General features: G+C 33.5%; 1 protein-coding gene across 2 annotated transcripts in view; it reads right to left on the reverse strand.

Moving 5' to 3' along the window:
• Positions 1-21919, reverse strand: part of LOC145737062 (cysteine-rich motor neuron 1 protein-like) — a 101171-nt gene extending 79252 nt beyond the window's left edge. For both annotated transcript variants that reach the window (XM_081991656.1, XM_081991655.1), the window contains exon 1: positions 21596-21919. In XM_081991656.1, coding sequence (XP_081847782.1) covers positions 21596-21665 — 70 coding nt within the window. In that variant the 5' untranslated portion in view covers positions 21666-21919. The remainder of the gene's footprint in view (positions 1-21595) is intronic.
• Between the last annotated feature and the right edge of the window lie 3822 nt (positions 21920-25741).

Below are 25741 nucleotides of genomic sequence, written 5' to 3' on the forward strand. Positions count from 1 at the left end.
TAAGCTCTTCGTACTGTTTGTAAACTGCTGGTCAATTTTCAGGACATTTTTGAAAACTTGTCAAAAATTTACTTGCTAAGTTTGGTTCTCTCATGAAAATTCGATAAAAGTGACATATTCCATAAGTCATTCGAATAATGTAGTTCTTATAGCCGATACATTTTCTGACGATTCTATCCACAAAAAACGATAATTGAAATTTTTTTGTCTGTCATTTCTTTAAACTACGTGAAATTTCCTTTAAAATGAGGTGCAAGTCAATATTTTGACAGAATATTCAAAATGGCGGCCTGAGACGCCATTTTGTCTGTCATTTCTTAAACTACGTGAAATTTCCTTTAAAATGAGGTGCAAGTAAATATTTTGACAGAAAATTCAAAATGGCGGCTTGAGACGCCATTTTATCTGTCATTTCTTGAAACTACGTGAAATTTCCTTTAAAATGAAGTGCAAGTAAATATTTTGACAGAAAATTCAAAATGGCGGCTTGAGACGCCATTTTATCTGTCATTTCTTGAAACTACGTGAAATTTCCTTTAAAATGAAGTGCAAGTAAATATTTTGACAGAAAATTCAAAATGGCGGCCTGGGACGCCATTTTGTCTGTAATTTCTTTATACTACGTGAAATTTTCTTAAAAATGAGATGCAAGTCAATTTTTTGACAGAAAATTCAAAATGGTGGCCTGAGACGCCATTTTATCTGTCATTTCTTAAACTACGTGAAATTTCCTTTAAAATGAGGTGCAAGTCAATATTTTGACAGAAAATTCAAAATGGCGGCCTGACTGAGGTAAAAAAATACAACTTTTTTATTTGTCAAGTTACAGTTGACGTCTCGGTGTCATTTTATGTTAAAATTTCCCGGAAAAGACGCTAGTGCAGTCGGTTTTTTGATATCTCAAAAACTAACAGAGTTAGACCTAAAATTTAACATTTTAACCATTTCTTTGCCAGGATCTGGGCCGAATTAAGAGATACATGAAATCTGACTAAAAAATATTTAGTCTTTTTTTTACTACTTTTTGAAATTAAATATCTCGGTAACATGAAGAGCTAGAGAGGCCAGTTTTGGCTCATTTTGTAGTATTTTTTATCCTCTTTCTAATGGTGTTTTAATAAAATCGATAAGAGTTCAAATAAAAAAGTTACAATCATTCAAAAATTGAAAAAATGCAATTTGTGCAAAAAGTGCTATTTTTTATTTTGCTCCAGGAGGTTACCAATGCACAGCAAAGGGCATATTTATACCAAAGGACCTTAAATTAGTTAAAATAAAAACAAAAAAAAGATATTAAAATTTTTCATTTTTCAAAAAAATTGAAAAAATGTGGGGGTATTAGGGGTCTTTTTCTACTACTTTTTAAAATTCAATATCTCGGTAACGTAAAGAGCTAGAGAGGCCAGTTTTGGCTCATTTTGTAGTATTTTTTATCTTCGTTTTAGTGAAATCTATAAAAATTCAAATAAAAAAGTTACACTCATTCACAAATTGAAAAAATGTTATTTTTACAAAAAGTTAAATTTTGTAAAAAAAAATCATTACTTAAATAATAGATTGAATAGTAATATCTCAAAAACGTGAAGAGCTACAAGACAATTTGCATGTCACTCTAAAAGCAATACTTTGTTTAACATTGTGATACTATGGTGGGTCACCCTGTAGCAATTTAGAGGTCGTCAACTTGGCGTTTGCCAAAAACGAAACATTTTCACGCTTTATACGGCATTTTAAGTCTAATCCGAAAGCCGTTACGTAACATGGTGCAACCGGTTTTATTTACCGCATTCAATTGTGTGTGTGTATGGCGGATCGTCCGAACTGATCCGATAGCTTCAAGTTACTTCCGGTTTTCTATACACAAATGTTAACATTGTCAGGACTTAAGTCACCTCCAGCAAGACATCTCACAGCAAGTCCACATTGCAACAAATTTGTTGTGATTGGTCACAAAAAGGAGCAAGCTGAAAGTTTGACCAATCACAAACTACCATTCACCGTGCTGTGATGATTTTTCGAATTAAAATTTCTCAAAAACTGAAAAAGTTAGAAAATTCGCTCAACCGTCATTTTGTAAAATTTTTCATCCTCTTTCTAATGATATATAAAAAATCTAGATTGGAGTGCAAATTACAGCTTCACAAGGCTTCAAACTTGGCAACAACGCTGCAAACTCACAGAAAGTGACACAATTTTCGAGTTGAAATATCTCAAAAATCAAAACAGTTAAAAAAAAAAAAAAAAATTGTTAATGTGTGTTGATATGAAATAACCTGTCAGTTAGTTAAAATTAAGTTAAAGTTATTTTTTATTTTCGTTTTTTCAGTAAAACTTTGACACCCTGTATCTTCGTTATTGTTCACATTTCGAAAAAAATTTATTTACCCTTGAACCTTGTTTTTTGAAGCCCTATTCGCAGGTGAAAGGAAAGCCCCAACTTTGGAATCACCCTGTATAGAATTGACAGTATATTATAATTCGGGATATAGTCCACAAAAGAAACAGCTTTCATGCATTATTTTGACAATTTTTTAGGGAAATAACCCTAAAATTCATTCAAGCTGTTTCTAGAGCATATTAAAAACATTTCTCATCTCAATTTATATGAAATTAAATTTTTTGGTAGAGTTAGGATGTGTCAAAAAATCCAGTAGTCACGATCTCGCATTTACGAAGGTTTCAATGGCGTTAAAGACATAATCAAATACGATAGCACACAGCCAAGTGGTTTTTTCTTACCTCTCCCAGTGGTTTGATTGATGTTAGATAGTGTACAAGTCTAAACGTGACCAATACTGCGTGAAAACATGTTGGAAACCCAAGGTAAAAGGTCAGATGGAATAATTTAGTCCACAAAACTGCTTTCCTCCTGCGATTAGTTGAGGGAAAACGGACTAGTTGGGGAAATTTCCCCAGTTGTCTCCAACCTGCGGTGTTTGGATGAAACTTTAATTTGTCTAGGATTAATCTAAAGTTCACGGTCATCGAAAATCTGTCTGTACTGAATCAAAAACCCTACATTTGGAGAAGTTAAAGGGCCAATTTACATTCCCTTTTATGCAGCATAACATCCGATGGCTGTCACGTAGACACAACCGTTTAACTTGGAGCGAGTCGATCAAAACTGATGGGAAACAGTTGCCGAAACTTGCGCCTTCTGCATGCATAGCGATTCCAGATATTCTGGAAGTTTCCGGAAGTTTTGCGCCAAAACAGTCCGGTTCCATATTGACGATGAACAAAAATTAGCTTGGAAGCAGGAATTTCTGCTTTTTGCACGTCAAGTTCAAGGTGAACTTCCCCAGCTGAGTACTTCTCTCTCGCTTCCAGTTAACACTAAAAGACTGCTTGCATGGATGACTTTTTAGTATAGATTGAAAGTTTCTGAAAAGTGACACTTTGGGCTACATTTTTGCTTCAATGACGTTTTCACGTCAACTGTCAAATAAGCGAGTTATTCCAGGTCAAAGTGAGCAGTGTCCAAAAATTAGTGTCATGATTTTGTCGCCCTCTAGCGGCCAAACGACTCAACCGATTAACTAAAGCGGGGATACTTTCTGAAAAGTGACACTTTGGGCTTGATTTTTGCTTCAATGACATTTTCACGTCAACTGTCAAATAAGCGAGTTATTCAAGGTCAAAGTGAGTAGTGTACAAAAATTAGTTTGTCGCCCTCTAGCGGCCAAATGACTCAACCGATTAAGTAAAGGGGGGATATTTTCTGAAAAGTCATACTTTGGTACATTTTTGCTTCAATGGCATTTTGACGACAACTGTCAAATAAGCGAGTTATTAAAGGTCAAAGTGAGCAGTACTCAAAAATTAGTTTGTCATGACTTTGTCGCCCTCTAGCGGTCCAACGACTAAACCGATTAACTTAGGATGTGATATTTTTGGAAAGTTTAGAATCTGGGCTATCTTTTTCTTTGAGTGACATTTTTGTGTCCACTGCCAAATAACTGAGTGATTTTAAGTCAAAGTGAGCAGTGTCAAAATGAGTTTGACGTAAAACCTCTGTTGACTTTGACGCTCTCTAGCGGCCAAACTACTAAACCGATTAACTTAAGGGGGGATATTTTTAAAAAGCTTACAATCCGTACTATCTTTTCGATTCAGAGACATTTTGACGTCAACTGTCAAATAACTAAGTTATTTAAAGTCAAAGTGAGCAGTGCCAAAATTAGTTTGACACAATAATTGGTATTTTCAGTCGCTGTTATTGGTTAGTTTTACTCCTTGAACACCTTGAAGGTTTGTGGGGTAAAGGCAGCAGTTTCCCAGTTTGTTTTTTAGCCAGAGAAGGGTTTTCAGGAGTAAACTCGATCAAAACTGATGGGAAACAACTTGCGCCTTCTGCATGCACAGCTATTCCAGAATTTCTGGAAATTTCCGGTAAATTTGATGTTCCATATTGATGATGAACAAAAATTAGCTTAGAAGCAGGATTTCATGCTTTTTACACGTCAACTTCAAGTTCAAGGTAAACTTCCCCAGCTGAGTACTTGGAGCTCTCTCAGGTAACACTAAAAGACTGCTTGCATGGATGATTTTTTTGGTATTTTCAGTCCCTGTTATTGGTTAGTTTTGCTCCTTGATATGTGGGGTAAAGGCAGCTATTTCCCAGTTTACTTTTTGGCCAGTGAAGGGTTTTCAGGAGTAAACTCCAAATTCCTTTCGAGTGCAAACTGTCTAGTCCCTGGCCAAATGTTTCCTCGTCTTATAAGACCAGTTCTTGCAGATGATGTTTGCATATGGGTCGCCTAAGTTATGAGAGGCTTTTAGCCAAGTTTATACAGGATGGCCACCGTAAGGTTTCGTTGTTTGGCTTTAAAATTAATATTTGAGAAGATCATTTTCAAGAGATCCACGTCCAATTAGCACTTAGATCGTTTCTTTGATGTAGGCTACCAAAAGTCATTTTAATTTGATTTTTCATGGAGCAGTTTAATAAGAAACTTTCCTCTTTCCTGATCCGTTTTGATCCTTTTTTTCGCATTTTCTGCTGCAGTTTACATTCATTTATCAATAAGGGCGGCATCGTTTTACAGAATCAACGTGTATGACGGTCCGTGGAGTGTTCAAGGGACCCACATCAGGCATTGTTTGTGGACCCGGGGACAAGATAAATCACTTTGGACCTGTCAGGTGCGACCGAAGATCTATCTTGCCCAAATAATGAAATCTGTGTATAGGTTTCGTGTGTATGTATATAAATAGCGGGGGAAAAGGGTTTTTTTAGGGCTAATTTCGTGCCAAATATTTGCAATGTGATCAAATTACTTAATCTAAACCAAATTGATGGTTCTGGTTACTGTATGATCTTACAATGTGTTTTTCTCTTAAAACCAACTAAAAAACCGTTAAATTTGAATTAGAAAAGCCCATAACCAGTGAAAAATATATGAATTTTATCGTAAAAACTTACTTTTACAACTTGGCATAAAACTCAGGGTAAAATGAGAAGAACTGGCTGGAAAACTTATTTTCTGTACTTCTTTTCAAGAACAAAAAAATAATTAGTTACTAAAGTCGTGAAATTGTTTTCCTTCTCATAGGTCAAGGCTGCCAGCCCAGACAAACCATAAACCATACAACCGTGACACATATAACACTGGCCTGTACAGGGCGATTGTTTTCCATTAACCTTTTTAATGAATGTACGACCAGATTTCATCTTTTTGTGTCGGCTAAATAACGATCAAATCGAATTCCTTTGTAATATCCAGCGACAAATACTCAGACTTAACCAATAATTATGTTTTAATAGCTTTAGGTCACGTGATTGCATTGCTTTTTTGCATTTAAAAACGATGAAAAAATAACCAAGATACAAAATTTAGAAAATTTTAAAACAGTTTAAAAAAAGATAAATATCTTGAAAACGGTTAGAGAAGCGGCAATTTTACAAGAAAGCAATAATCAAGAGTAGTCCAAGGCAAATATTTTGAGTTCTTTGGTTGCCGAAATCCTAAAAATAACCGAGATACAGAATTATGAAAATTGCAATGCAATTTAAAAAAAAAGAAAGGTTTTGTCGGTTTTGTTTTCAAAATTTCGTATCTTGATTATTTTTTCATTGTTTTTAAATGCAAAAATGCATTCTAAACATTTGTAACCCTTAGCAAAATTTCTGTATCTCTAACCGTTTCCGAGATATTCGACTTTTTTTGAAAAATTGCATTGCATTTTTCAAAATTCTGTATTTCGGTTATTTTTAGGATTTCAGCAACCAAAAAAAACTCAAAATATTTGCCTTGAACTACTCTTGATTATTGCTTTCTTGTAAAATTGCCGCTACTCTAACTGTTTTCAAGATATTTAAGAAAATTGTAGATTCACCGCAAATTAAAAAAAAAATAACGTACAATTTGTGGATGCTGAAAATATTGTAAATTCAATGTACTTTTTAAGTATGCAATATAATATACAGGATTTTTTTTTTAGGAATTTTTTTTTTTGGTTTATAAACAAGGGGGTGTCTCTTCCCATACTCACTCTGTATAAGAAATTGAGTCACGACGGTTCAGATCTGGTGTAATAAAATTTGAGGCCATCAAAAATTCCCGTTTGCAAGGAAATTGGTTGTTGTTCGAAGCAAACAATAGGCCGTAAGTAAGCAAAGAGAGAAAAAAAAAACATAAATATTGTACTTGTACGATAACGCAATAATAAGCGCTGAATTCCACTGAGGATTTCCTTGAAGTTGAGCCCAAACAAGGTTATCTCGTAAATAATTGTGTCGAGTGAATTCAAAATGGCTACCCTGCTAACACACTGCATCTTAGAAACCGCTAATTTAGAAAATTCTTTTCATCCCCCTTTCCCCCGATGATCACGATCTGCATAATGATAATCGTTTCGAACACGCTCCATAATCCCATTAAAGTTAATCTGGCGTTAAAACGTGTCAGCTAACAAATTGAATTTAACAGTTTTGCAATAATTGTAGTCGACGATGACGTGAAATTTGGCTTGACATCAACAAACTAGAAGCGACATGGGTGCGGGGGTGGGAAAGGGGGAGATGCGACAGAGGTGAAAATTGTTTTCCATAATCGACATTCCAGCCAGGAATTCTCGGACACCGTTTCAATTTTGGACAGGGACTCATTACTGTTACAGTTTGATTTTCCACTTTTAAGGCCAAAGTCGGTCACTAATCGGTAAAATAGGCAAACAATGTGTTATCACAAAAATTATAAAATTAAGAACCATTTTTGACTTTAAAAAAATTGAAAATTGATTTTGAAGGCAACTTTTTTAATTTTTTTTTAAATTTTCCGAAGAAAAGATAGTGCAGATTACAAGCTTTCCAAAAATGTCCCCCCATGAGTTGATTGGTCATACCATTTGGCCGCTAGAGGGCGTCAAAGTTGGTTCACCATAAAATCGTACATTTTTAGACACCCGCTGTTTTCACCCTAATTTACTCCCTTACTTGACAAGATACGTCTAAATGTCATAGAAAACAAAAGATAGCGCAGATTATAAGCTTTCCAAAAATATCCCCACATGAGTTGATTGGTCATACCGTTTGGCCGCTAGAGGGCGTCAAAGTTGGTTCACCATAAAATCTCACATTTTTAGACACCCGCTGCTTTCACCCTAATTTACTCCCTAACTTGACAAGATACGTCAAAATGTCATAGAAAACAAACGATAGTGCAGATTACAAGCTTTCCAAAAATATCCCAACATGAGTTGATTGATAACACCGTTTGGCCGCTAGAGGACGTTAAAATTCTGTCACCATAAAATCACATATTTTGTGACACTCGTTGCTTTGACCCTAAATTACTCCCTTATTTGACAAGTTACGTGAAAATGTCATAGAAAACAAACGATAGAGCAAATTTCAAGCTTCCTAAAAATATCCCCACATGAGTTGATTGATAACACAGTTTGACCGCTAGAAGGCGTCAAATTTCCTTTGCCATAATATCACATATTATATTGAAAATATTTTTTAGTCAGATTTCATGTATCGTTTAATCCGGCCGAGTTCCTGGCAAAGAAATGGTTAAAATGTTAAATTTTAGGTCTAACTCTGTTAGTTTTTGAGATATCAAAAAACCGACTGCACCAGCGTCTTTTCCAGGAAATTCTAACATAAAATGACACCGAGACGTCAACTGTAACTTGACAAATAAAAAAGTTGTATTTTTTGACGGTTTCAAGCCGCCATTTTGAATTTTCTGTCAAAATATTGACTTGCACCTCATTTTAAAAGAAATTTCACGTAGTTTCAAGAAATAACAGATAAAATGGCGTTGTAGGCCGCCATTTTGAATTTTATGCAAAAAAATTGACTTGCACCTTATTTTAAAGGAAATTTCACGTAGTTTCAAGAAATGACAGACAAAATGGCGTCGTAGGCCGCCATTTTGGATTTTCTGTCAAAATATATTTCAAGCATTCCAACAATATCCGCACATGAGTTGAGTGGTGACACTTTTTGGCCGCTAGAGGGCGTCAAAGTTCCTTCACCATATTTTGTGACACCTGCTGCTTTGATCTTAAATTACTCCCTTATTTGACAAGTTACGTCAAAATGTCATAGAAAGCAAAAGATAGAGCAGATTTCAGGCTTTCCAAAAATATCCCCCCATGAGTTGATTTATCACAGCGTTTGGCCGCTAGAGGGCATCAAATTCCTTCCTCCTTCTTACAGCAAAAATAGCATCCTTGCAATCTCGTAAACCGGAAGTTGATGTCAACTTGCTTATTTTAAAGGAAACACCCTGTATATTATTATGTATTTTCGAACGGTCCTATCGATTTCAAATATTTTTCATATTCAGATATTGACGTTTGAAAAATTCAGGTGTTCAAGTGTCGTAACTCCTAACCAGAATGAAATAGAGCAAAACAGTTTGCATGTTCTTATATCTTAACTTTTTGACATCTATCATTAGGTAATATTTTTAATTTTGACAGGTGTCAAAAATTTTATAAATTGACAACTGTCAAATTTTCTAATATGACCACGTAATAGATCTCAAAAAAAATTAGATTAGGAGGTATGACACTTCAGAAACTACAAATGTCATTTTTCAAAAGTCAATATTTTGAAAACCGTAGCTGTAGTATAGTATAAGTATACAGGGTGTTTAATTTAAAATAAGTAAGTTGACATCTACTTCTCTAGACATGTATACTAATTTTTTCCTATCTTAGCCAGGAAATGGGGGTTTCCTGTCAAAACACACTAAATCCGGACACCCTGTACAGTCTCATTAGAAACTGGTATTCATTGCAAAAATCCAGAACTGCATTATTTCAAAAATATAGTCACCCTGTACATATTGTAAACTTTCACTTTGTATATCTTAGAAACGGTACATAGCATATAGGATAGGCCACTGTGTATCTTATGACAAGGTAAATTGAATGGCATAAAAATTTTACATGGTGTCCAATTTAAAATACTGTCAATTCAGTGTTGTCCTAGTTGACTAATATTATTTTTCATTAAATAACATGTGATATTTTAAAACCTATAATTTGACAGTCATACATATAATCTGGTAAAGTGGTCACGTGTTCATCTGAATTGTTATTAATTAAAAAAAAAACTGGAAGTTAGGCCTTTTAGACTCTAAGTAGGCTAATCGAGCGAACGAAGTGTGAATCTTATCTAAACTACCGGAATGCGTTAAATTTGTATCTTTCGATGCACAATTAACTAGATTTGTGAAGAAATTTGTTCTGAAATGGATCTAAAAGTCTATTTATATCGAAGCTAAATGGTCGTGAAGGCTATTAATTTGTCCGAACAGCCTTGGCGATAAATCAAAATTGGATAACTGCATAGTGGAAACTTCTATCAGGATTATCGTTCTTATTTATCGCTTTTAAATAATGATCTATTGAAAACTGTCTTTCCGGGAAGAGTGATGTTTGCTACTTAACTGAAAATAATGCTTTCAAAATGTTTCAAAACAGTTGAGTTAAACGTACGAAGTATTCAAGAGGTTTGCTTTACCAACAATTTATTGAAGTTTTTTATTCAAAACCAGTAACTAATTGAAATAGTTGAAGCAATCCATAGATTAACTATACTTCAATGAAACAAAAGTTTAAAAAAAACTTTAGAAATCATCTTTCATGATTTAGATAATTCAGGTATAGAGCAAACCACTATAATTGGCATTTACATCATCATGTGTCATCACATCACATCAATGTTGCCAGGTTTATTGTTAAAACGATATATCTACCGTTTTCGTGGTTCTCCTGTTTTTTGTTGTATATATATACCGTTTTTAATTACATTGTCATTAGGTTGGTTGTGACACTTTTTATATACTTTTTCAGTTTATTGAATAAGAAATTTAAAGCGGATTCTTAAAACATTCATTTTCTTACTCCAAATTATCCTCTAAAAGCACGTGATGCCTGTCACTAATGTCAAAAATTGACTAGAATTTGCAAGAACTGCATTTTAACACAGTTTTCGAAACAATACGATTTTTTGAGATTTATTACTGTTATTTTGACAATTGTCACGTGACCGTCTAGCTAAACAGTGTCCTACAATCACGTGAAAACTGTCACTAACGTCAAAACTGTCAAACTGTACTCAAATGTTTTAAAAATCAGCGTTTAGAAACGTTTTCTTGTAGTATTTGATTTAAAACGAGTTTTTGAGATTTTTGGCAGTTATTTTGACAAATGTCACATGACCGTCTAGCTAAATAGTGTTCTACAATCTCGTGACAATTGCCACTAACGTCAAAACTGTCAAACTATGCTCTAAAGTTGCAAAAATCAGGGTTTAGAAACGTTTTCTTGCAGTATTTCATATAAAACGAGTTTTTGAGATTTATTACTGTTATTTTGCCAATTGTCACCTGACCGTCTAACTAAATAGTGTTCTACAATCACGTGACAACAGTCACTAACGTCAAAACTGTCAAACTATGCTCTAAAGTTGCAAAAATCAGCATTTAAAACAGTTTTCTTACAGTATTTGATATAAAACGACTTTCTGAGAACTATGGCAGTTAATTTGACATTTGTCACGTGACCGTCTAACTAAATAGTGTTCTACAATCACGTGACAACTGCCACTAATGTCAAAACTATCAAACTATGCTCTAAAGTTGCAAAAATCAGGTTTTAGAAACGTTTTCTTGCAGTATTTGATATAAAACGACTTTCTGAGAACTATGGCAGTTAATTTGACATTTGTCACGTGACCGTTTAGTTAAATAGTGTTCTACAATCACGTGACAACTGCCACTAACATCAAAACTGTCAAACTATGCTCAAAAGTTGCAAAAATCAGGGTTTAGAAACGTTTTCTTGCAGTATTTGATATAAAACGAGTTTTTGAGATTTATGACAGTTATTTTGACAATTGTCACGTGACCGTCTAGGTAAACAGTGTTCTACAATCACGTGACAACTGCTACTAACGTCAAAACTGTCAAATTATGCTCTAAAGTTGCAAAAATCAGCATATAAAACAGTTTTCTTACAGTATTTGATATAAAACGAGTTTTTGAGATTTATGACAGTTATTTTGACAACTGTCACGTGACCGTCTAGGTAAACAGTGTTCTACAATCACGTGACAACTGCTACTAACGTCAAAACTGTCAAACCACGCACTAAAGTTGCAAAAAGCAGGGATTAGAAACATTTGTCTTGCAGTATTTGATATAAAACGAGTTCTTGAGATTTATTACTATTATTTTGACAAATGTCACGTGACCGTCTAGCTATATAGTGTTCTACAATCACGTGACAACTGTCACTAAAGTCAAAACTGTAAAACTGTGTTCAAAAGTTGCAAAAATCAGCGTTTAGAACAGTTTTCTTTTAGTATTCGATATGAAGAGTGTTTTTGAGATTTATGATTTTGACAATGGTCACGTGACTGTCTAGCTAAATTATCCTTTAAAACCACGTGATATCTGTCACTAATGTCAAAACTTAGAAAACAATTTAAAAAAAAACGTATTATAATGTAAAATGAATGAATTTGTTTTGATCTACCGTTTTTTGACTGATTATTCTACCGCCATTAAATATATTGATTTGGCAACACCGCATCACATCTCGTAACATTTTATGCAAAATAACATGGTCACGTGACTGAATACCAAAAAATGCGTCGTGTTCTCTTTCGGGTTGAAATTTAATGAAGACCGTTCTGACCCAATCAAAAGGTCGATATCTAAATAACATCACGCTTATTTTTACCCAATTCTCTTTATTTACAAACTCTTTTCGGCGTTATTGTTTATATTAAATTAGAAAACAAATTTCGGCAATTTGAACAATAATGAGATGGATTCTATAATTGGATTTTTTCCTGTTCGAAAACAGCAAAAACAGCTGATGTAACGGTGTTTCCTGCTTGGCAATGTGTGCCTACAACTTGTCGGAATCAATAAAAAATACAAATCACGTATTCGTGTAATGACAAATCGTTATTGGCACGAGAGGATTATTATTATTATTACCGAGTTATTTTTAAAAGTTTGTGTAAATGCTTGATTTACCGTTGTAGCAGCGTTTTGGTTGATTTTTTACGAAGGCGTAGAAGGGCCACAGAAATTATTTTTCTTAAATTTTTACTTCAAACTCAGAAATTAGTTGCAATGTTGTCAAACTGACAAATTCTACTAATTAAGATCAAAGAGTGTTTGCAATGTTGCCAAACTGACTAATTTTACTAATTTGGGTTGAAGAGTATATGCAATGTTATCAAACTGACAAATTGTACAATTTTGGTTTGAAGAGTGTTTCCAATCTGTCCAAACTGACAAGTTCAACTAATTTCTTTGAAGTGTGTCTGCTTGCAATGTTGCCAAATTAACAAATTCTCCTAATTTAGATCGAAGACTGTTTGCAATGTTGCCTAACTGACAAAATTTGGTAATTTGGTTCAAAAGTATCCTTGCAATGTTATCAAACTAACAAGTCCGACTAATTTCTTTGAAGTGTGTTAGCAATGTTGCCAAAGTTAACAAATTTTACTAATTTGCTTCGAAGAATGTTTGCAATGTTGCCAAACTGAAAAATTTTGTCTAATTTGGTTTGAAGAGCTTTTCCAATGTGACAATGTAAATTCTGAGTTGGAATTTAAGAAAAAAAATGTTTGTGGCCTTTCTACGCCTTCGTAATTTTTAGAGACTTTTTCTTAAATTGTCATAATTGCTGTCATTTCGTGAAAAATATTGTAATTTAATCATTATTCTTGACGGATTTTTGTGCGAAAAAAGCAGAAAAGAGCGATTTATTATTCATCAAAGCGGATTTAAAGGGCAATCTTGGAGCCGGTGTTTTTTAAAATGGAAAAAAGCGATGAAATCTGAAAACTGCTAAATAAATTAATAAAAAGCGATCCGATTAAATCTGACCGTCTGCGTGCTTTATCCATTCCGTCTCCCCTTCTCCTGTTTTTTTTTTATTTTCATAACCAGAGCCCATCCATTTTATCTGTACCCCCTTCAACCCCCCCCCAATCATTAAAACTGGTAATTTTTAAATGGAGGAGGCTCCATTAAAGCTTAATCGCCGAAAATTAATGAAAAATTCACTCAGAGAGTTGTATTTTCCATTTTTTTCCAAGTGTATCACAAAAACTGTTTTCCAGAGAAATTTTTTTTTTATTTAGTCAGTTAGTCTTTATGATGTAAGAGTGACAGAAATTTTTGTTTCTTGGGAAATTATTTCTCAAATTAACAGTAAATTTGGTATTTTACTATTTTTGAAGTACAATCTATACGTTTGAAGATGATTTAGAAATATTCAAAACGTTTTTCCAAAGAAAGGGACTAAAATTTTGACTAACTGGACAATTTGACCATTTTCCGTCGTTTTGTACTCACTAAATCGACAATTCTTCAAATATTAGGTAATAATGATAATAATAAGCATTTTTTTCTATCGTTTCTTTGTCAGCATTTTTAAATTGTGTTCCTAAACTTTTATAATTTTTTATCGAGGTAATAGTGCAACTGGAAGACATGCAGTATTTAAGGGAAATGGATGTTGCAACATTTTCTAGAATAGTTAAGAAAGTTTTAGCAAATTTGCAGTCTCAGTATCTTAAAATGCCAAAGTAGACTCTGATGTCTAGATAGATAAATGTCTTTTATTTTAATGAAAAAATAAGTGTTGTCAATGTTATAGATGTATCCACAAATCTAGTAATATTACTAGACATTTTAAATATTCCTAGATATTTACCTAAAGATGCAATGTTGCCAGCGACCAAATTGGGTAGGGTTGACATAAACATGGTGCAAATAATTTTTTTGTTAGAATAACCCAAAAATTATGGAAACCCTAGTAAACCTAATAATATTTCTGTGCAAACGGGCCTAAACTATATTTTTAAGGTCACGTGACTGTTTTTGACAGTGTTGCAAGATGACAATTGTATTATTAACGTCACGTAACGTGTATTTTACAATTTCAGCTTTTACAACTGTCCAAATTTAATTTACCAAATTTTCAACGTATAAACTATATTTTAAAAGTCACGTGACGTTTTTTGACAGGTGTCAACTGGCTTTTACAGTGTTGCAAGCTCTAGAATTGCATAATCAAAGTCACGTGATGTGTCTTTTGCAATTTCAGCTTTTACAAATCTCAGAAATAGTCTAAATTTAATTTGCCAATTTTTTTTATTTTAAACCACATTTTGAAGGTCACGTGACTGATTTTGACAAGTGTCAACTGGCTTTTACAGTGTTGCAAGCTCAAAATTGCATTATTAACGTCATGTAACGTATATTTTACAATTTCAGCTTTTACAAATGTCTAAATTTAATTTATCAAACTTTCAACGTATAAACTACATTTTAAAAGACACGTGACGGTTTTGACAGGTGTCAGTTGGCTTTTACAGCATTGCAAGCCCTAAAATTGCATAATCAAAGTCACGTGATGTGTCATTTGCAATTTCAGCTTTTGCAACTGTCTAAAATAGTCTAAATTTAATTTGCCAAATTTTTACATTTTAAACCCCCATTTTGAAGGTCACGTGACTGTTTTTGACAAGCGTCAACTAGCTTTTACAGTGTTGCAAGCTGAAAATTGTATTATTAAGGTCACGTAACGTGTATTTTATCACTTCAGCTTTTACAACTGTCTAAATTTAATTTACCAAATTTTCAATTTATAAATTACATTTTAAATGCCACGTGACGGTTTTTGACAGGTGTCAACTGGCTTTTACAGCGTTGCAAGCTCTAAAATTGCATAATCAAAGTCACGTGATGTGTCACTTGCAATTTCAGCTTTTGCAACTGTCTAAAATAGTCTAAATTTAATTTACCAAATATTTGAATTTTAAACCACATTTTAAACGTCACGTGACTGTTTTTGACAGATGTCAACTGGCCTTTACAGTGTTGCAAGAACATGCAAAATTGCATTTTCCACGTCACGTTTTAAAGTCTAGTCTGGGACAAACACAACAAAAAAGGAAATCTTATTGACCTAGGTAAATAATAATGTCAATGTCTATTAAGAGAGAGAGAATATGAAATATACGTGATTTGACAGAGACAGATACATTAAGCTGTCTGTTTATGTTGTTGTTTTCCTAAATTTTGATAAAAGGACCATAAAAAATATGGTTAATAGTGGAAAAAATGCTGTATTATCCACGGTTTAGACAGCTTTTTTTGGGCGCATTTAAAGATTAAGACGCTATTTTTCTATCTAAACCTTGGTTAATAATATATTTTTGAATGGTATACTATAAAGGTAATTTAGGCAGTTTTAAGGCATTAACATTATGAGGCATTTTGAGCAATAATAGAGGCATTGTAAGGCATTTTGGTGTACAAACAATTATTGTCTACTTTAATACACGATGGTGTATTAAAAGGTCTTTAATCCCCGCCAAATGTATTAAACCTTCATAATCTACCGGTCGGTGGATAAATCAAAACGATATCAATGCTGACTGAAACCAATAACAAAAAATTGAACAAAACAATTTATAGCGCCAATTATCGGTGATTAATTAATACTCGGATTGGTATTTAAAAAAAAAAAACAATAAAAATTGCATAACAATAATAATGAATGAATGCAAATTAGATTTGCGACGCATTAATAAACATCAGTTTCCTTGTGGCAAACATTAGCACCTCTTAGCGACTTAATGACCGTTTAATTGTTCTCAAATCGCCAAAAATGCACTTTTAGGTTATGGTACTCTTAAGGTTGCTTCCTCATTTATGCTGAATATAGTAGTTGTTTGTGATTGGTCAAAACAAGCAGTCAGTTTTGGCTTGTTTAAACCCTCTAGCGGTGAAAAAGTAAACAATTAAATCTAACCTAGTTTTGGGTTTTCTTGTCTACTCAATGACAATTAACGCCGCTATTAAATTAAACAATTAATAAAACATATTTTAATTTAACGTTATCAGCAATTTTTTTGTTTTTACTTTGGAAAAAACGGTTTTATCACACCGACATGTGACATTCCACGGATTCCAGTTTAGTGTCAAATGCAAATATTTTGTGCCGTAAACCGTGCAAAAATGCGACGCAAATTGTTGTAAAACACATTTTATTGCCGCATTTGTTTTTCAACCAGTCGGCAAACAATAATTTAATTTCGCGCATGTAATTAGTCACTAGTGACTTCCGGTGATTTGATTTGAAGCGGGAACGCAGTTGCCTGTGTATAAGGGTTTGGGAATTTAAATTCCTGAGGGTGATTCCGAAATTCGGCAAAAACCTGTAGCCTGAAAACTGCCAGCGTCTTGTTTTCTGGATAATACACCGTGCGAACGTGACCTGTAACTGAAATTTCACGTTTTTCTGACAAAATTAAGGTGCTTCTCGAGTTTTTAGTTATTTTAGATCCGAAAAGACTAGATTCTAGGTCGTAGATGACTATTCTAGGTTTAATTAGATTCAAAATGTCAATTTCAAACAGATTTGCCATGGAATTTATTCCAGTTAGGTAAAACTGCTAATCTAAGTACTTCTCGAGTTTTCAGGCATTCTAGATCCTAGAAGACAGCCTGAATAACTAAATTCTAGGTCCTAGATGACTATTCTAGGAATAATTAAGTTTAAAATGTTAATTTCAATCAAACTTGCCAGTAAAATTATTCTGGTTGGGCAAAACTGTTAATCTAAGTGCTTCTCGAGTTTTAGTCATTCTAGATCGTAGAAGACAGTCTGAATAACAAGATTCTAGGTCCTAGATGACTATTCTAGGAATAATTAAGTTAAAAATGTCAATTTCAATCAGATTTGCCTTTAAACTTATTTTGGTTGGGCAAAACTACTAATCTAAGTATTTTTCGAGTTTTCAGTCATTTTAGATCCTAGAAGACAGTCTGAATAACTAGATTCTAGGTCCTAGTTGACTATTCAAAGATTAATTAGGTTCAAAGTGTATTATTGACAAATTTTAGTTTTAGCAATGACTAAACCAAGTTTAGCAACAAGATTAAGTATCCACAAATTTTACGTTATTTTTTTTGACACAGAGAAAAAAAGAAAATATTGCGGTAAATCCACAATTTTCTCCAGAAAGTCGAGGAAATTATGAAAAATTAAACTTTTTTTGGTACACTGTATACAGATTTTTGTCCTGTGACGTAGTAGCGCTATATCGCGTCTCTTTCTAGCATATTGTGTGGATGTGGAAATGGATGTCGTTTTTCACTGCAGTTTTCCCACTTCGCTTCGAAACGTTGCCAGATTTTCCCCAAAAAATAGTGAATTTTTTCCTTTTCGGTATTTTACATTACATACAAAAAAAATAAATAAAATTTGGTAGTTTCAATGAAATCCCTCGAAAAACAAGGAAGAGTTGTGAATTTTGTAATTTGACTTTCTAAAATTTTGACTTTCTTTAGCGGCGAAACCGTACCACTAATCCACCAACTTTTATACGTCAATAAAAAGCTTATTTCATTGGCTATCTAACTGGACATATAAAAAGTTATACCAAGTGTAGCAAATAAGCTAGTTATTGGCGATTAAACGAAAAAATGTGGTATTGTGGTGAAAGAACTTTAACGCCCTCTAGCGTCCAAACGAAGTTATCAATCAACTCATGTGTGGATATTTTTAGAAAGCTTGAAATCTGCTCTATTGTTTGTTTTCTATGACATTTTGACGTAACTTGTCAAATAAGTGAGTAATTTAAGGTCAAAGGCTACAAATTAATTTATTCCAACAATTTTGCAAAAAAATGCAATCGACTAATTTACGGATCGGTAATTATCGGGCGTGAAATAAAACCGATTCGATAATTTATCGTTGGCGATATTCCTTGTTCAGCGTTTTATTTGCCCCTTTTTTGCCTCTTGCAGATATAATTAATCCAATATTTTACGGGCAAAGGCACAACAACACTGAGAGACGCGTTTTTTCTTCTTGTGGCAAAAATCGTTTGCCATTTAAGTGCCCCACAACCTAATCATTACCTTGACGGTGTTATTTACGTTTATTTCGCTAATTATACGGCTAGGAGACGGTAAAATATGGATTTTTTCCTCTCAGGTCTCAATCAGAACGATTTGGTGTGTTAAGACGGGATTAGCATCCGGCTTGACTTTAGTAATTAACATATAAACCAATTAAAGCGGATCGAGTTGTTTTTTGAACCATTTTTCGAATTTAATTGCCTTACTTTTACTATAAATGGTCAAATTGTTTAAAAAGTTGTACTAGAATTGAAAATTATCGTGAAAATAGTACTAAAACTGACAGTAAAAAAGTCATTAATTTAGGCAATTAACACTTAACCAATACCTAAATTGAACAATAACGTTGTTTAATTAGTGTCAGTCAATCAGGTCGTTTGATATGTTGCAGATGCAAGCCTCCTGGCGCTATACAGGGTAATTCAAATTCGACCCTCACCATTGGGATCTCAGAAACCATAAGAGATACGAGAAAGTTTAAATTGGGGCAAAGTTGCGCAATTTAAAGCTCAACCAAATGCTATTTTAAAAATTTTGATTTTCCGAGTACTTCCGAAGATATCCGAAAAAAAACTGAAAATTTGATTTTTTGTTTTTATTTATTTCTAACCTTATTTGAAGAGATATCCCAAAACTAAAAGCATCTTTTCATTGCCACTTTTTCCTAGCTATTCGATGATGAATTCAAATTTGCCACACGACGTTTCGTTTTCTGTCAGTCATCATCAACTTTCTTTTTTCTTATGGGCGCCATATTGGATTTTTAGCCCACCAAATAGTACGTTTTATTCTGATTTTAGTGATGTATAATAACTTATGATTTGCTTCATAAATAACAAAATAATTCAATAAAAACTATTTTTACTTTAGTTATTGGCTTTGAGTTAATGGGCCGTTTTAAAAAATGTCATTATTTGACAGTACTTGTCAAACATGATAATTCGGACGATCATTAGAGCGTCAATCATAGTTAAAAATGTATCTAGAAAAGAAATCCCCGCAGAAAATGTTATTATTATACAAGCATTGCTGAACTATTTAGGTTAATCAGAAAAAGAGATTTGTTAGCATTATCTCTAACTTAAAAGGCTTATTTATGTTTCCAAGAGAAAGATCATCATTTTAGGAACTTCATTTTTTGCCAAATTTCAATTTTTTATAATGTTAAGTGCAAGTTTATAGTTATTTATACAGTAAGTGACAAACCATTTTTTATTCATTCATATTTATTCGAGTGAATAAATCGGTTCAAGTCACGTGTACACCTTTGTGACTAAGTATGTTCAGGCCAATTGCGTGTGACAAGTACTACCAAGTAATCTTCATAAAACGTCTCATTAACTCAAAGCTAACTAAGGTAAAATCTCTAAAAGCTCTAATGATCGTCCGAATTATCGTGTTTGATAAGTACTGTCAAATAATGACATTTTATAAACGGCCCATTAACTCAAAGCCAATAACTAAAGTAAAAATAGTTTTTATTGAATTATTTTGTTATTTATGAAGCAAATCATAAGTTATTATACATCACTAAAATCAGAATAAAACGTACTATTTGGTGGGCTAAAAATCCAATATGGCGCCCATAAGAAAAAAGAAAGTTGATGATGGCTGCCAAAAAACGAAACGTCGTGTGGCAAATTTGAATCCATCATCGAATAGCTAGGAAAAAGTGGCAATGAAAAGGTGCTTTTAGTTTTGGAATATCTCTTCAAATAAGATTAGAAATAAATAAAAACAAAAAATCAAATTTTCAGTTTTTTTCGGATATCTTCGGAAGTACTCGGAAAATCAAAATTTTTTAAAAACAGCATTTGGTTGAGCTTTAAATTGCGCAACTTTGCCCCAATTTAAACTTTCTCGTATCTCTTATAGTTTCCGAGATCCCAATGGTGAGGGTCGAATTTGAATTACCCTGTATACATGTGTTTTGAACATTATATGTATTGTATATTGTATATACAGTATGTAATATTGGTAAATGTATTGTAAACCTGTTTTTGGTGTGTCGAAAGTGATAAGATTACGCACAGGAACTGGGTCAAGATTATAGTTTTCAGTGTGGTTACCAGAGATGGAAAATTCTCAGAAATGTTTTCAAATTTGACAGTTCTGTTGGTAATGCGGGCTTTACACCGGGAATCTGGTTCAAAAATTCAAAGAAGGAACTTATTCATGAAGTGGTTTCAAGACTTGGTAGTACTTATTTCACCTAATTTAATAATCTCAAAATTGCCAAAATTGCACTTTTTGCAAAAATGGCATTTTTTCAATTTTTGAATGGTTGTAACTTTTTTATTTGAACTCTTATCGATTTCACTAAAACGCCATTAGAAAGAGGATAAAAAATACTACAAAATGAGAGAAAACTGGCTTCTCTAGCTCTTCATGTTACCGAGATATTGAATTTCAAAAAGTAGTAAAAAAAGACCCCTAATACCCCCTTATTTTTTAAATTTTTTTAAAAAATGATAAATTTTAAAGTGCTTTTTTTGTACTTATTTCATCTAATTTAAGGTCCTTTGGTATAAATACGCCCTTTGCTGTGCATTGGAACCCTCTTGGAGCAAAATGAAAAATAGTCAAAATTGCACTTTTTGCAAAAATGGCATTTTTTCAATTTTTGAATGATTGTAACTTTTTTATTTAAACTCTTATAGATTTCACTAAAACGCCATTAGAAAGAGGATAGAAAATACTACAAAATGAGCCAAAACTGGCCTCTCCAGCTCGTCATGTTATCGAGATATTGTATTTCAAAAAGTAGTAAAAAAAGACCCCAAACTAATTAAAGTAGAACTTTTTGCACTAAAAATCATTAAAAAAGTGTACTTTTTTGCACGATTTAATAAGGCATTTTGGTGTGCAAAAATTACGGGCAGTCTACCCTTGTGTTTTCCCCTATAATTAACTTTTTTCCAAAAAATGTTAATGTCCAAATTATCGGTTTTGGGTCTAGTGAATTTGGTAATATTGCACTAAGTAGCTATAGAATGTAAATCAACTTCAATTGAGAGATAAAAGCCAAAAAAGGAAGGTTGGGCAATTATCACACCTAGACAGACAATTTTTTTCCCGTTATCAGGCGTCTCTCCTTATCGGCTCCCCGGATTTTAATCCAGACGGGAGAAACTACGCCGCGTCCAACCCAACTAAAAATACCGACTTACCTAATTCGATTCCCAACAACGGAATCACCAGCATTACGAAGGAAACGATCCTCGAATATCCACCCTGCATGTTGTGGCTGTTTTCGGTTGGCTACCAAGTCACTAGGGGGCGCAACTGCACTAGACAACACCGCCGCCACCATCCAGACGCATTATCCGGGTGTGTTTGGTCGCGTCGCAGGGGCTGTTTACACCGACACACTCGAATCCGGTGAATTACGCGCACTTTGAGGTTATGTCGCGGCAAATTGAACGATATGATAATCACGGCGAGCGCGATTCGTCTATTCCTGATTATAAACGCCGGCAGACTGACTTAAATCGAAACCAGGCACTAAACCTATGCGGTAAACGGTGTTGCCTACACGGTTGCCGCTTTTTGCCTTTTTTTTTCTCTTTCATACGGTTCGGTACCCGAGCTCGTTTTGGTTCGAACGGTACCACGACTCGTCCCCTTTCAAGCCCCAAAGTCTGTCTTGATACAGTAGCACGAAGCCAATGTCAAAACTTAACGTGTTACACCCCCAGAGACTTCAATCAATCAATTTCTCTTCCATTTTGACCCTTCATGGAGCAAACAGACAGAATGTTACGTCATAACTGTCATCGTAACGTCAAACTAGCTCTACAAACTCCAAGGAGAGTGGAAACAAACTAAGTAAACCTAGTCACGTATAGATGCAAGACAGTGACGTGTAACTCTGTCTGTTGTCATGATATTTCAATCTGTCACAATGGTGGTAACTGTCAAACACAATTTGACATCAGTACAGTCAGTACAAAAACATATTAAATGCTTGTTTATAGGTTCATGAGTATAAATTGGATAGTAGTGACGTGTGTCTTTGTTAGTTACATGTAATTGTCTGTTGTGAAGATATTTCAATCTGTCACAATGGTGGTAACTGTCAAATAACAACTTCATGAAGCTGTCAAACTATAAAAATTGCTTGAAAGCAGTACAGTCAGTACAAAAACATATTAAATGCTTGTTTATAGGTTCATGAGTATAAATTGGACAGTTGTGACGTGTGTCTTTGTTAGTTACATGTAATTGTCTGTTGTGGAGATATTTCAATCTGTCACAATGATGGTAACTGTCAAATACAACTTCATGAAGCTGTCAAACTATAAAAATTGCGTGAAAGCAGTACAGTCAGTACAAAAACATATTAAATGCTTGTTTATAGGTTCATGAGTATAAATTGGATAGTAGTGACGTGTGTCTTTGTTAGTTTCATGTAATTGTCTCTTCTGGACATATTTCAATCTGTCACAGTGATGGTAACTGTCAAATACAACTTCATGAAGCTGTCAAACTATAAAAATTGCTTGAAAGCAGTACAGTCAGTACAAAAACATATTAAATGCTTGTTTATAGGTTCATGAGTATAAATTGGATAGTAGTGACGTGTGTCTCTGTTAGTTACATGTAATTGTCTCTTCTGGACATATTTCAATCTGTCACAGTGATGGTAACTGTCAAATACAACTTCATGAAGCTGTCAAACTATAAAAATTGCGTGAAAACAGTACAGTCAGTAAAAAAACATATTAAATGCTTGTTTATAGGTTCATGAGTATAAATTGGACAGTTGTGACGTGTGTCTTTGTTAGTTACATGTAATTGTCTGTTGTGAAGATATTTCAATCTGTCACAATGATGGTAACTGTCAAATACAACTTCATGAAACTGTCAAACTATAAAAATTGCTTGAAAGCAGTACAGTCAGTACAAAAACATATTAAATGCTTGTTTATAGGTTCATGAGTATAAATTGGACAGTTGTGACGTGTGTCTTTGTTAGTTACATGTAATTGTCTGTTGTGAAGATATTTCAATCTGTCACAATGATGGTAACTGTCAAATACAACTTCATGAAGCTGTCAAACTATAAAAATTGCGTGACAGCAGTACAGTCAGTACAAAAACATATTAAATGCTTGTTTATAGGTTCATGAGTATAAATTGGATAGTAGTGACGTGTGTCTTTGTTAGTTTCATGTAATTGTCTCTTCTGGACATATTTCAATCTGTCACAGTGATGGTAACTGTCAAATACAACTTCATGAAGCTGTCAAACTATAAAAAATTGCTTGAAAGCAGTACAGTCAGTACAAAAACATATTAAATGCTTGTTTATAGGTTCATGAGTATAAATTGGACAGTTGTGACGTGTGTCTTTGTTAGTTACATGTAATTGTCTGTTGTGAAGATATTTCAATCTGTCACAGTGATGGTACTGTCAAATACAACTTCATGAAGCTGTCAAACTATAAAAATTGCTTGAAAGCAGTACAGTCAGTACAAAAACATATTAAATGCTTGTTTATAGGTTCATGAGTATAAATTGGATAGTAGTGACGTGTGTCTTTGTTAGTTTCATGTAATTGTCTCTTCTGGACATATTTCAATCTGTCACAGTGATGGTAACTGTCAAATACAACTTCATGAAGCTGTCAAACTATAAAAATTGCTTGAAAGCAGTACAGTCAGTAACAAAAACATATTAAATGCTTGTTTATAGGTTCAGGAGTATAAATTGGATAGTCGTGACGTGTGTCTTTGTTAGTTTCATGTAATTGTCTCTTCTGGACATATTTCAATCTGTCACAATGGTGGCAACTGTCAAATACAACTTCATGAAGCTGTCAAACTATAAAAATTGCGTGAAAGCAGTACAATCAATACAAAAACATATTAAATGCTTGTTTATAGGTTCATGAGTATAAATTGGATAGTAGTGATGTGTATCTTTGTTAGTTACATGTAATTGTCTGTTGTGAAGATATTTCAATTTGTCACAATGGTGGCAACTGTCAAATACAGCTTCATGAAGCTGTCAAACTATAAAAATTGCGTGACAGCAGTACAGTCAGTACAAAAACATATTAAATGCTTGTTTATAGGTTCATGAGTATAAATTGGACAGTTGTGACGTGTGTCTTTGTTAGTTACATGTAATTGTCTGTTGTGAAGATATTTCAATCTGTCACAATGATGGTAACTGTCAAATACAACTTCATGAAACTGTCAAACTATAAAAATTGCTTGAAAGCAGTACAGTCAGTACAAAAACATATTAAATGCTTGTTTATAGGTTCATGAGTATAAATTGGACAGTTGTGACGTGTGTCTTTGTTAGTTACATGTAATTGTCTGTTGTGAAGATATTTCAATCTGTCACAATGATGGTAACTGTCAAATACAACTTCATGAAGCTGTCAACTATAAAAATTGCGTGACAGCAGTACAGTCAGTACAAAAACATATTAAATGCTTGTTTATAGGTTCATGAGTATAAATTGGATAGTAGTAACGTGTGTCTTTGTTAGTTTCATGTAATTGTCTCTTCTGGACATATTTCAATCTGTCACAGTGATGGTAACTGTCAAATACAACTTCATGAAGCTGTCAAACTATAAAAATTGCTTGAAAGCAGTACAGTCAGTACAAAAAACATATTAAATGCTTGTTTATAGGTTCATGAGTATAAATTGGACAGTTGTGACGTGTGTCTTGTTAGTTACATGTAATTGTCTGTTGTGAAGATATTTCAATCTGTCACAGTGATGGTAACTGTCAAATACAACTTCATGAAGCTGTCAAACTATAAAAATTGCTTGAAAGCAGTACAGTCAGTACAAAAACATATTAAATGCTTGTTTATAGGTTCATGAGTATAAATTGGATAGTAGTGACGTGTGTCTTTGTTAGTTTCATGTAATTGTCTCTTCTGGACATATTTCAATCTGTCACAGTGATGGTAACTGTCAAATACAACTTCATGAAGCTGTCAAACTATAAAAATTGCTTGAAAGCAGTACAGTCAGTACAAAAACATATTAAATGCTTGTTTATAGGTTCAGGAGTATAAATTGGATAGTCGTGACGTGTGTCTTTGTTAGTTTCATGTAATTGTCTCTTCTGGACATATTTCAATCTGTCACAATGGTGGCAACTGTCAAATACAACTTCATGAAGCTGTCAAACTATAAAAATTGCGTGAAAGCAGTACAATCAATACAAAAACATATTAAATGCTTGTTTATAGGTTCATGAGTATAAATTGGACAGTTGTGACGTGTGTCTTTGTTAGTTACATGTAATTGTCTGTTGTGAAGATATTTCAATCTGTCACAATG

Source organism: Ips typographus, linkage group LG13 (assembly GCF_016097725.1).
Source record: "Ips typographus isolate SLU linkage group LG13, UJ_Ityp_2.0, whole genome shotgun sequence".
NCBI lineage: Eukaryota > Metazoa > Arthropoda > Insecta > Coleoptera > Curculionidae > Ips > Ips typographus.